This window comes from Xenopus tropicalis, chromosome 3 (assembly GCF_000004195.4).
Source record: "Xenopus tropicalis strain Nigerian chromosome 3, UCB_Xtro_10.0, whole genome shotgun sequence".
NCBI lineage: Eukaryota > Metazoa > Chordata > Amphibia > Anura > Pipidae > Xenopus > Xenopus tropicalis.
Genome location: NC_030679.2, coordinates 93555529 through 93567686, shown reverse-complemented (window position 1 = coordinate 93567686; position 12158 = coordinate 93555529). Strand labels below are relative to the sequence as shown.

The 12158-nt window shown below is 36.7% G+C and overlaps 1 protein-coding gene across 3 annotated transcripts in view; it reads left to right on the top strand.

Annotated features, from left to right (window-relative positions):
- rora (RAR related orphan receptor A) overlaps nucleotides 1-12158 on the top strand; it is a 55982-nt gene that overhangs the window by 39204 nt on the left and 4620 nt on the right. For 2 of the 3 annotated variants that reach the window (XM_012966749.3, XM_012966750.3), the window contains 5 exons: nucleotides 5342-5483; nucleotides 5614-5997; nucleotides 7886-8007; nucleotides 10543-10675; nucleotides 11912-12019. In XM_012966749.3, coding sequence (XP_012822203.1) covers nucleotides 5342-5483; nucleotides 5614-5997; nucleotides 7886-8007; nucleotides 10543-10675; nucleotides 11912-12019 — 889 coding nt within the window. 3 annotated transcript variants of the gene reach the window in all.

Genomic DNA, 12158 nt, shown 5'->3' with positions numbered 1-12158 from the left:
CAGAATTTAATAATCAGCCCTGTAGCATCAGTTTATATGACTGGCCAGCCTCACTTTTTGCTTGATAATTTGTGAGAACCCCTAAGCAAAGCTTCCCAACAGCTGCTCAATGCGCACTGGACATGTGCACTGTCCCAGACAGTTCTAACAGAATCCAAGATGGGACACCTGTAAAGATCTATATCATTACTACTATAGAAATGCTAAAGCTTTAAGCTAGTTCAGTCAGTTTAGTATATGTAATATATATAATATGTCATTTCTAGCTAGGTTTAGTTCTCCTTTAAGATTAAAACCTTGAGCGACATAATGCTTAATAATGCCTAATACTGTTACAAGTGCCACATGAATATTTTGATGACAATATTCTGGCAATGACATAGATATAATCAGTTTGGAGAATTGTAGCTACCTGTGCAAACAAATTACAAAACTAAAGTGTGTCATGCCTTTACCGTACAACCAATATAGATCTACCAATACAGTTCAGACTCACTGATCAGAGTTTTGCGTCACTAGTAAAAATGTAAAAAATGGATAGAATCCTCACAGACAAATGAAGGAAGCTATTCTATAGCTATAAATTCTACTTGGGGAAAATGATGCTATGATGTGTTATTGCTATGTATGCTGTTGGAAGGAAGTTATGATAATTGTGAGTGGGATGGGTTAGACAGCACTACAGTCAGAGTGAGATTTCAGTTACTTGGATCACTATAGGAGTGTGCACCTCCCTGCCTCCTGAGGCAGTCACCCCCTACTTGCTATTTGCCACTCCACAGAAAGTGGTGCTTGAGGAAGTTTTCAAATCTAAGATACGTTATTCCTAGGCTTATTATTAAATATATGTGACAAGAAAGAATACTGAAGAGCAAATGGTGGATTTAACTCCCAAAAATCTGAAAACCATAGGTATGCAAGGTGTGCTTGTTAATTGCTGAGCCACCGTGACCCCCCCTTCATGGCCGATTTCCAAAAATATATATATAGATCCAGAAAGCTCTGTATTACGGGAAGGCATCTCCTATAGACTCCATTTTTTTTTTTAACTAATTCAAAGTTTCAAAAGTATTTCCTACTTCTCTCTTTATAAAATAAATAAAAAAATAAAATAAATAAAAATAAAACATTAGCACATATTTAATCCCAACTAAAATATAATTAATCCTTATTGAAGGAAAACAGTTCTATTTGGTTTATTTCATATTTAAATGATATTTTAATAGACACAAAGTATTAGGATCCAAATTATATAAAGACCCCCTGGAAAACCCCAGGTTCCTAGAATTCTGAATAACAGGTCCCATACCTGTTTATAAAGTATCATATAGTTTTTTTTTTATTCTGGCACCCAGGCACTAATACCAATGGAGTGCAAACTACACGCTGGTGTATGTGTATATATATATTACATATACACAGACATTGCTGTTACTATACTTGTTCAGTTCTGTGCATGGAAATGCATTTATATGCATACATATTCACACATAATCTGGAAATTCCCCATTTAGAGCACTGCTTGGATTATTCTATTCACCATTGGGAATAGGAAATGTCCTTTTGGTCGGCAATGGGAGAGAAGCCGTCAGAAAAAGCACTACATTTTAATTGCAGCCCCTATTTGAGAGATTAATGAGCCAGAGGATTCTTCCGCAGCCAGCCATAAATCACATAGCTTTCGGAGAGTCTCCTTGTCACCCACTGGAGTGGAGACTTCTCAGCGTGCCCGCCGGTACAGAAAGGCCTGGCAGCTGGCAGCTGCTTCCTTGTAATTAAACAGCCAATGAGCATCTAATTAAGACATATGTGTATACAGAAGAGGAATCGGGTATGGTAATGAACTCCAGGAGTCCATTCATTAGTTGGGAATTGTCATTAGAACACAGAGAGGCCAAACATAGCTATGTCTTCCAACTCTAGGTATGAGATGTGCTTAGAGTAAGAACAGAACTAATGCTAAGTAAAACAAATTCAAAAGGGAATACTATAATATAAATACACTATAATATAGATATATATATATATATATATATATATACGTATCATCCAACGAGGAAACCGCACTCACAGGACTTATGTGCAAAAAATAGTCTTTATTCAAAGCAATAAACTGATGTTTCGGCTGTGGCTTCCTCATTGGATGATACGTGTTTATGAATACTTAATGACTGCACCCAGGCAGCTATATTCCTCTGTTTCGTGAGTGCCGGCATTCTATATTTATATATATATATATATATATATATATATATATATATATATATATATATATATATATATATATATATATATAAAATAGTCCATAGGGTGCACACCATTTGCAGCAACAAAACCTGGGTGCTAGTACAAAAAAATGCACTGGAACAAGGACAGCACTCCTAGGATTTAGATAAATCCTAGGAGTGCTGTCCTTGTTCCAGTATATATATATGTTTTTGCCTATACTGGTAGAAGGTGTTGCTTCACAGTAGTTAATGTGCTACACCAACTAATAGCCAAGTATAGAATCACACTTGCTGTACATAGGCAACCCCCATTTGTCCTTACACTGCATAAGGCACCCTTTGTCTGCTGTTTCTTATACTTTAATCCTTCTAAAGGATCTGTTTTGTACACAAAATGTTTTGCTTGATATCCCAAAAATGATTTACTTTTTTTTGCAATAATAATACTTAATCCCAGCTAAACTACAATTAATCCTTATTGAAGGCAATTATTTAATGTTTAAAGGTTTTTTTTTAATTACACTTAAGATTCCAAAGATTGCTAAATGGCACAGGTTAGATTGCAGATAACAGGTAACTGTAGAATAAAGTGGTTTTAGCTCTTATGTAGAAATCTAAACCACTTGTATTTTTAGCGATCCTATCTGCTATGTTAATTCACATAGGGGGGGAATGCATACTTTTAAAAAACACAAGTTTATTGAGTTACAAAATCTAAGCATAATTTTTGTTTTTTAAGTGTGTATTCCCCCATGTGAATTATTTATTATTATTATGTTTGTTATTTGGGGACTGTCCGTGGGTATCCTCCTTAGGGAATAGCACCTCTTTATATTCATTTGGGTGTGCGCGTTTCTATTCTGCTATGTTATCTGTGCCTTTATCTCATTTTTTCTCATATTAAAAATTACCCCCAAGGCTAGATGGCAGCTTATTTATATAAACTACAGTAGTATTTCTGAAGCAAACACACCAGTTTTAACATTGCAGGGTAATGTGTTACTGTTCCTTTAGTAGGAGTTGAGGACTTTTATGTTAATAATTAATGTTACTTTAATATACAGGGAACTTCACTAAACAGCAGATTCAGCAGCCCTGTGTCAAGAAAGTTATAGCCCCAATCTTACCCTATTACTAAACCAGGGGTCCCCAACCTTACTTACTCGTGAGCCACAGTCAAATGTAAAAAGACTTGGAGAGCAACACAAGCACCATAAAAGTTCATGGAGGTGCCAAATAAGGGTTAAGATTGGCTATTAGGCAGCCTCTATGCACACTATCAACTTACAGAAGGCTTTATTTGGTAGTAAATCTTGTTTTTATTTATCCAAAACTTGCCACCAAGTCAGGAATTCAAAAATAACTACCTGGTTTGGGGTCACTGAGAGCAACATCTAAGGGGTTGGGGAGCAACATGTTGCTCACGAGCCACTTGTTGGGGATCACTGTACTAAACTATCATGTTATCACCTACTTGCATGTCATTTAGACATGGAACTTGGCACTGGCAGGTACAGGCTGCAAAGGGGCCCTGTCCTTAAAGGAGAAGGAAAGTCATTTTGGCATTTTACTGCCAATAGATTTGCCACATTAGTGCCACCTAGAACACTATATTTATAATGCAGAAACCATTACATACCTGAGTAAACAGCTTTAGAAGCTTTCTCTGATTGCTTAAGATAGCAGCTGCCATTTTATGAAGTGACCATTGCAGTAAAGTGTGCAGCAATCATGACACTGTAATGTGTATATTTTTAACATGATGTATTGTACTGTTTCACAGATTTTTAATGATTGCTTTGTCGAATCACTTCACTGAACCTTAATGATTATTTTAAAGGGGTATTAATTTAAATAGCACCAGATCTGCACTTGTGATACTTTAATGATAATTTATGGCACTGATCACTTTACGGCATTTCCTGCACACTTAACTGCAATGGTCACTTCATGGCGTGTGATGCTTTAATGATAATTTATTTGCTGGTTCACTATGGATAAATAGAACATGGGGTTGGTTAGCATGGTTGCTGTTCATGCGTTTTTTACACGATTGATCTTTTTGGAATATAACTCTGTGTTGCTGGTTTTTTTTTGGATATATATATATATATATATATATATATATATATATATATATATATATATATATATATATATATATATATATATATATATATATATATATATATATATATATCCTCATGAGACTTAAGTGAAATAATTTATTGTCAATGTTTAAGGCTCTTCAGGCAGGACCAAATAAATGTATTCACTTATTTATAAATCCTGTGGGTACTCTTGTCTATATGGATATATGTACCATTTGGATGCACCTGGGCAAATCATTTGGTTTTGGTAGTGTACTACAGCGATATATTGCATAAATCAGGTTTCTGAACCAATTTTTTCCTCCAAAAGCAGTATGTACAGTTTTCTGGAATTTTAGTTTTGAACATTGTAGGTGATGTGCAGTACTTAATTTTTAATTAATTACTACAAGGGCAGGTTGTATGTTATGTATCACCTAAGGCATCACAGTTGCTAAAACATGACAGCTAGTATTCAGATATATTTGTGCCATAGCTTAATCAGTGCTTCTATGCAGGATTCATTCTAACTGCTCTTCATAACAATGGCACTGCAATGCCTCCACAAAAACAATTTTTTTTCTTAAAAACAAACTTCTGTTTAGTTGCCTGTAAAACTGTTTTTACTGAAATCTATGAGGCTGCTAACTTCTGACTGTAAGAACTGAAATGAGTTGCGGTATGCAAAAACGTATTTTTTTTACATGAAGAGTTGTAATGGTATCAGTTTATTGCACTTTATTATTGTACCTCAGTTCAGTTATACTAAGTGGGGATTTGGCAGGATACTAAATTTGGCGCATCCCTACTGGTTTGCCTACTTGTCTAAACATTATAAACACTCATAATGACTTACAATGTAAGACTAATTCTTGCTTTCAGTATTTCTCTACACCAACATTTTCTTATGGTTTATGAACACTGTATAGTATAAGAGCTTAGGGAACCTCAGTTTGTTAGGGAGGGTAGTAGCTATGGGTGCCCATGTGTGTACATCATTTCATAATATTTGTTTATATGTAGGGTTTCTTCCGACGAAGCCAGCAGAGCAATGCAACTTACTCATGTCCACGCCAGAAAAACTGTTTGATTGATAGGACAAGCAGGAATCGTTGTCAGCATTGTCGGCTGCAGAAATGCCTCGCTGTGGGCATGTCCCGGGATGGTAAGTTATGATTTAGTATTTTTAATGAAGTTGTTAATGGCTAAATCAATTACCTGCACCGATCTGTTAGTTGGCAGAGTTTGTTGATTGAGTATACAATCTTGTCAGTTACTGTTGTAATATTTTGCAGCTGTAAAGTTTGGTCGTATGTCCAAAAAGCAGAGGGACAGTTTGTATGCAGAGGTACAAAAACATCGCATGCAGCAACAGAGAGACCACCAGCAGCCTCCAGGAGAGGCAGAACCTTTGAATCCTGCAGGTTATGGGCTCACCCCAAATGGTCTCACTGAACTTCGGGATGACTTGGGTGGATACATGGAAGAGGAAAGCAAAAATGATTCAACTGTAAACAGCTTTTATTTAGATATCCAGCCATCCCCTGATCAGTCAGGCCTGGATGTTAATGGCATAAAACCAGAACCCCTTTGTGACTATACTCCTGCATCTTCTTTCTTCCCATACTGTTCCTTCACCAACGGCGAGACATCCCCAACAATTTCTATGGCAGAACTTGGTGAGTTCATTAGGATTTAAGTTCATTGCTATAGTCAGTCTTAAAGTGGTAGTTCACTTTTAGGTTAATTTGTGGAGGCAGATTTATCAACATTTGTTTTTCTATGGTTTTAGAGGTTTAGAAACCATGAATAAACTCATTTCCATGAAAACTACAAATGTCTAGTCATTTATTAAAAGATCCAAATTTTAAAAGCACCAACGAATGAAAATATGGAATGAAAACAAAAGGAACACGAAAACCACCGATTTTCTGTAGATTTTACATTTTTTCTATCAATCTTTGTGGACTTATAAATGGAAAAAGCCCTTCAAAACCTCTTAAACCTCGAATTGTAGATTGCTACAATTTGCCTACGACAATTCCCATTGACTTCTTTGTTTAATGCAAAAAACAGCATACACTGAGTCATCGCAAAATTAAATTTTAGGAAAGTGAATTTTATCTCCCCAAGATCAGTACCAGGACAATAGTATTTTTGATAAAAACAAAGAAAGATTATTGTCATATAAAATAATATTAAGCCACTACTGTTCTCAATTTATTCATTTATAAAGAAAATGTGTTATGTGACTTAACTCGGAAGTGAGGAAGTTAATAAGAAGTAAGAAGGGGCAGCTGCTAAAATTCCTTACAGAAAAGATGCTGAACTAGATGTTAAATAATTCAAAAACCACATAAAATAAAAATTAAAGACTAACTGCAGTTTGTCTCAGAATATCACAGTCTACATCATACTGAGATTTAATAAAAATGTGAACTACCACTTTATAAGCATTTTCTTTTCATTATTAATGCTGGCCATACACACACCGATATTATCGTACAAAAGAGGTTTTCATACGATATTCAGTGTGTGTATGGTGGATCATCTTGTTGGTGAAGGTGCCCAAGCAAAAGCTGCGTTTAGGGTTGAATCGTTAGATAGGGGAAGAATTCCTATTGTTTTTACCTCCATATCTGATGAGTCAGCCCTGAACGTTAGTGGAAGGTAGGATTGTAATTGTAAAGTGTATGGCCAGCTTTACTGAACCCTATTGTCTAGCAATTTGAGTGTAATTTTGAGATTATCTGCTTCTTTTTTGTGAACTAAAGGTTTACAAACGCCGGTAATAAGCACAATCGGTTTTGGGACTGCATCAACGAGCCAATGCAGTCCCTGATCCAAGTAAATTTTTTAACCTGCCCGATATCTGGGTGATTCCAGGCCAGATGTCGGTAGGCAGGCCTGTCGTTTGTGCCCCTACACGGGCCAATAAGCTGCCTAATTGGTCTAAGGGACCGTTATCGGCAGCTACAATCGGCCCGCGGATGGCCACCTTAAGAGACACTTTCTCCTAGTGAAAAAGGAGAGAAACATTACAGACAGCAGGACAATTACACAGGGAAAACGCCTCTGTCCAAACTAATGACATTTTAGTGAGTGATGAGTAGGAAGTGATATTTTTGCTTAAAACATGATTGAAACTTAGCATGTTAAACAAAATGTGATTTATTTCGCTAGTAATATTCAGGAGGAAGTGACATTTGCCAGCAAAGAGCCAGTGCTCAAGGGACATGTAACAATTTCAGCTGTGTGGATGCCATGGAATAACCCTAGAGTCACATTGTTTTTCTTCCAGTGAGACCCCACTTTGTGGCAATGTTTTTAAGGGAAGAAAGTAATCCTATTATTCACAGTGGTATGCCAATAATCTCATTAAATCCTGTGGTGAAAGAATGAGAAAATATAATTGATCTGGAGGTATTGGGTGGCCTTTTAATTCATATTCCAAGAAATATTTGAGCTCACAGTATAGGCACCACTAGTTATAAGTATTTGTAGAGCTTGAAATGCATTTGTAGATTCTTACCTTTCTTTATTTTCCCCTCTCTCTTTCTGCCTCAGAACATCTTGCTCAGAATATCTCTAAGTCCCACATGGAGACTTGCCAGTATTTACGGGAAGAGCTTCAGCAGCTTATGTGGCAGACTTTCCTTCAGGAAGAGATTGATAACTACCAGAGCAAGGTAAGGGGCACAGATAGAAGGCAGAGTGCCAAAAACCTGTAAAGAGCTTTGCAACAGTATTGATCACATTTGTCTTGTTTTGCCCCATTGCTGCTGTACTCTTTGGGAATGGTTTTTTAGACTTTTAGGGATTGCAGGCAATCTGTATGTAGGGCAATTATTTTGTAATTCTTATCTTTTATCGTCAAGTTACAAGGATAACAGTTGGTACAGTAGAAGACAATATAAATCTTTTAGGGAATTATATTTTGCCAGGAAAAACCTGGATACATGATCAATAATAAATATGTCCCTTAATATTTGGTAGCTGCTGGCCCAGCCATTCTATTGAGATTCCCTTGTTGTGAATTACACTTTTTACATATGGCCGAAAGTCAATTGAACAGGTTTGATTTTACCGTTGGTTCGAGGTCACATTAGCTTATTGATGCGGTTCTAGCTTCGACTGGCTCCTAGTCCCATGGTTATTTCCCCCAATATTGGCCACTTTAAGTGGGAATACCAGGAGTAAGATCTGTTTGTTTGGCGACCTAGCGAGCCGAGCAAATCTTACAGTGTATGGCCAGCTTTAGTTGGTACTCCTGTCACTTACAAATGAGTGTTGTCTCAAACCCTGGTATCAGGTTACTATATTTTTCTTGGGCATAGGGCAAATTTCTTAGTTTACTGCCAAACTTACTTATACATAACACTATAAATTAGTGTCCCACGCCAATATTTAAAGCACCTTTTCCCCTGTTATAGTGCAGCAGGTATTGTTGGGTATTATAATATAAATAATCCTCTCTAGTTTGACATTAACTGAGACATAGAATTACCCTTGCAGTCTATTTGCAAAGAGATGATGTGACAGTCAGAGTAAAGAGATGTTCTTTACCTTATGTCAACGCTGGCAAAGTTTTCTGCACAAACCTGCTGCCCTTCTAGTTGATACATACAAGCTCTGCCACTGTGTAAAGCAGTGATCCCCAACTAGTGGCTCATGAGCAACATGTTGCTCACCAGTCCCATGGATGTTGCTTCCAGTGGCCTCAAAGCAGATGATTATTTTTGAATTCCTGGCTTTTGGGCAAGTTTTGGTTGCATAAAAACCAGGTGGACTGCCAAACAGAGCCTCCTGTAGGCTGCCAAATCGACAATTAGAGCCCCTATTTGTAACCCCAGGAACACTATTCATGCTTGTTTTGCTCTCCACTTCTTTTTACATTTGAATGTGGCTCATAGGTAAAAAAGGTTGGGGATACCTGGCGTAAAGCATTCAGCGCACTTGAGAGCAGTGGGATTTGCTCAGCTAATAGCACAATAGCACTCACACAAGGAATAGCTAAGTGCTTTGCTCTCACACTTTTGTACATAGGCAAGATATACCAACTTCATAGAGTACTGCCATGAAAGCATAATGTAGCAAATTTTCTGGCATATTGTCAGGATATAACTATGCCAATGTTTCTGCAGTTTTTTCTGTGTATATACTTTTTCAAGGTGTTATAAATATGCCCCAGTGACCCTGTTATGTTACATGACCCCTTTCTGCTGGGTTTCATGGCGCAGATTGATGGCCTGTTTTTTTGTTCCAGAATTTTCTAATTAAAACCTGAATTTTTCTGTGCAGATCCAAATGCCATTGAGCCATATATTTTTGATATCTTTGTCACCAAGCTTGACAGTATATTGCAAGTTTTTATAGTGTTCATGTTTTGCTGAAGGACTGTTACACAAAGTTACAGATTTGATTCATATGTCTAGGAAACATTATTCCAGATGTCTGGTGGCTGATCCAGATGCTCTTTGGGGAACTAAGGAAGGGCAGTGTGTTCTTTTTAGAGGGCATTTTTTTTTATCTTTCTGTCCTCTTCTGAACAACATTACTCTTGACTTTACTTATGGTTGGTACATGATTCTATGCTGTGAGGATAAGCAAAACATTTTTTTGTAATTTCATGAAACCTCTATGTTAAAGGGGAACTGTTGCAAAAATTACAATTCACTACAGCTTTGATATCATTGAACAAAAACACTTAATACAAATAATGAATATAAATTTCTGTACCGTTTCTAAAATGATCAAGTTAATATTTGCTATCCCCCTTAGCAGTTGGTCTCTCATCATTCTGTCTTCATGCAGGAATCAGTCAGATTTTCACTAACAGGTCTGATACATCTTTTGTTGATTCTTTTCTGATTCTTTTCTGCCATCGTGTTCTGTGCAAAACTTAAGAAAACAAAAAAAACAAATAAACAGCAACTTTTATTAAATTATATTATACAGTTAATAATAAGGTAGTTATTTAAGTCCATTATTATAACAACACATTTTGCTTGGCTCTAACTCTCTAATTAATGATATGCTCTGAAACAGTTGCCCTTTTATGAACATGTCATTGGCACTAAGTATGATTGCTCATGTTTTAGAATATTGGTTGATTTTACTATGACTTGAAATGTTACATACTTAAATATATTAAACAGGAATATTGCAGTGTAGACTTGCTGTTTGAGAATTTGCTTTGACCATGCCTTGTGTTTTTACTACAGCAGCGGGAAGTGATGTGGCAGCTTTGTGCTGTGAAGATCACAGAGGCAATTCAATATGTGGTGGAATTTGCCAAACGCATTGATGGATTTATGGAGCTGTGTCAAAATGACCAAATAGTGTTGCTGAAAGCAGGTAAATATGTGATTTACAGAGAACATTGAATACTTTTCATTTTTATATATTCAGACTGTTTTCTGCCAAAGTTGTTGATCTCCCACTGATTATTGAGCGTAAATGTAGATAAAAATGAACTCCAGCACCAGAGAATATGGGATAGAAGCAATAATGATATGCATAATATAATTATTTTTAAGATGGGTACATCCTTGTGAAAAAAAGTGTATCAAACACAGTAATTATACCCTAACAGGGCTGAGTAAAAAAAAAAAACAAAAACAAATTCCCTCTTGCTGAACGAGAACACTCAGATTGAGCTGCAACACTTAGGAGTAGGTAGGTACTTTACAGTGCAGTGGCATAGTAACCCTACAACAGACCCTGCTGGCCAAGGGGGTGGGGTTAGTTGCAGATCTTTAGCTGGGGGCCCAAACAAGGTACCCCACTGGGTGGGTACTTATAAATCCCTTGTAAATTACAGGCCCATCACAAATCAGTGTTAGTGCAGTTGTCAGTATATGTTTAGGCGGCTGCAGATCAGCTTTTGCTAAAATAGAAGAATCAGGAGAAGCACCTAATTGTGTAAAACCTTACTTTAATATAAAAGTGTATTTTAAAATCTGGCATCATCAGATTTTAAGTATTTTTAGGCACCCCTAAGTACTGGATAGGTATCAAATCCATAGATTACAGGAAGAATTATGCCATTATGAAGCTGTATAGGTGCCTCAGCTGACAGGGCTAGTATACATTGCAATCATTCTTCTTGTGGTAAGTGGTTCTCATTTCTGGGACTTTGAGCTAGTTAAATATTTGCTGTGGATGTCTAGGTGATACGGAGGGGAGAGAAGATTCTGACACAAAAGCCCAGCACTGCAAGGAAACAATGCTAACCACCAAGTCACTGTTAACAGTGGTTATGGTTATTTTTATTAGGGTTTCTAGGTATCTACATTCGCCATCAGCAACAGCAATATGTAAACACAGAAACACATAAAACATTTCTCTGCACCTTGCAGCTTATGGTGTATTCATTGTAATATTAAAGTATCACCATAAACAGACATACATTAGTATACTTAAGCACCTTCTGCCCTGTTATGTACAGATTCAGCCATTCATTTTAGCTGTCCCCAAGCTCACTAACACAATGAAACGCACTAAGGAAGTTCTGCAAAATGAATGGAAAATGTAGCTTAAATTGATTCATTACTCAGTCTCTGACCTGCCTTTCTTTTCTTTGCCCTACAGGCTCTTTAGAAGTTGTATTTATTAGAATGTGTCGTGCCTTTGATTCACAGAATAACACAGTCTATTTTGATGGCAAATATGCTGGCATAGAGGTCTTCAAAGCCCTAGGTAAGTGTTCCTCACATGTACAGTTCTTGTTTAATGGTACAAGCAGACACAACTGTCATCTCTACTTGTCTTTTCACTTTACCATACATGAGAGGTCTCATTGCATTTTGGCAATTTGTTACATAATGAAGATTTGTAA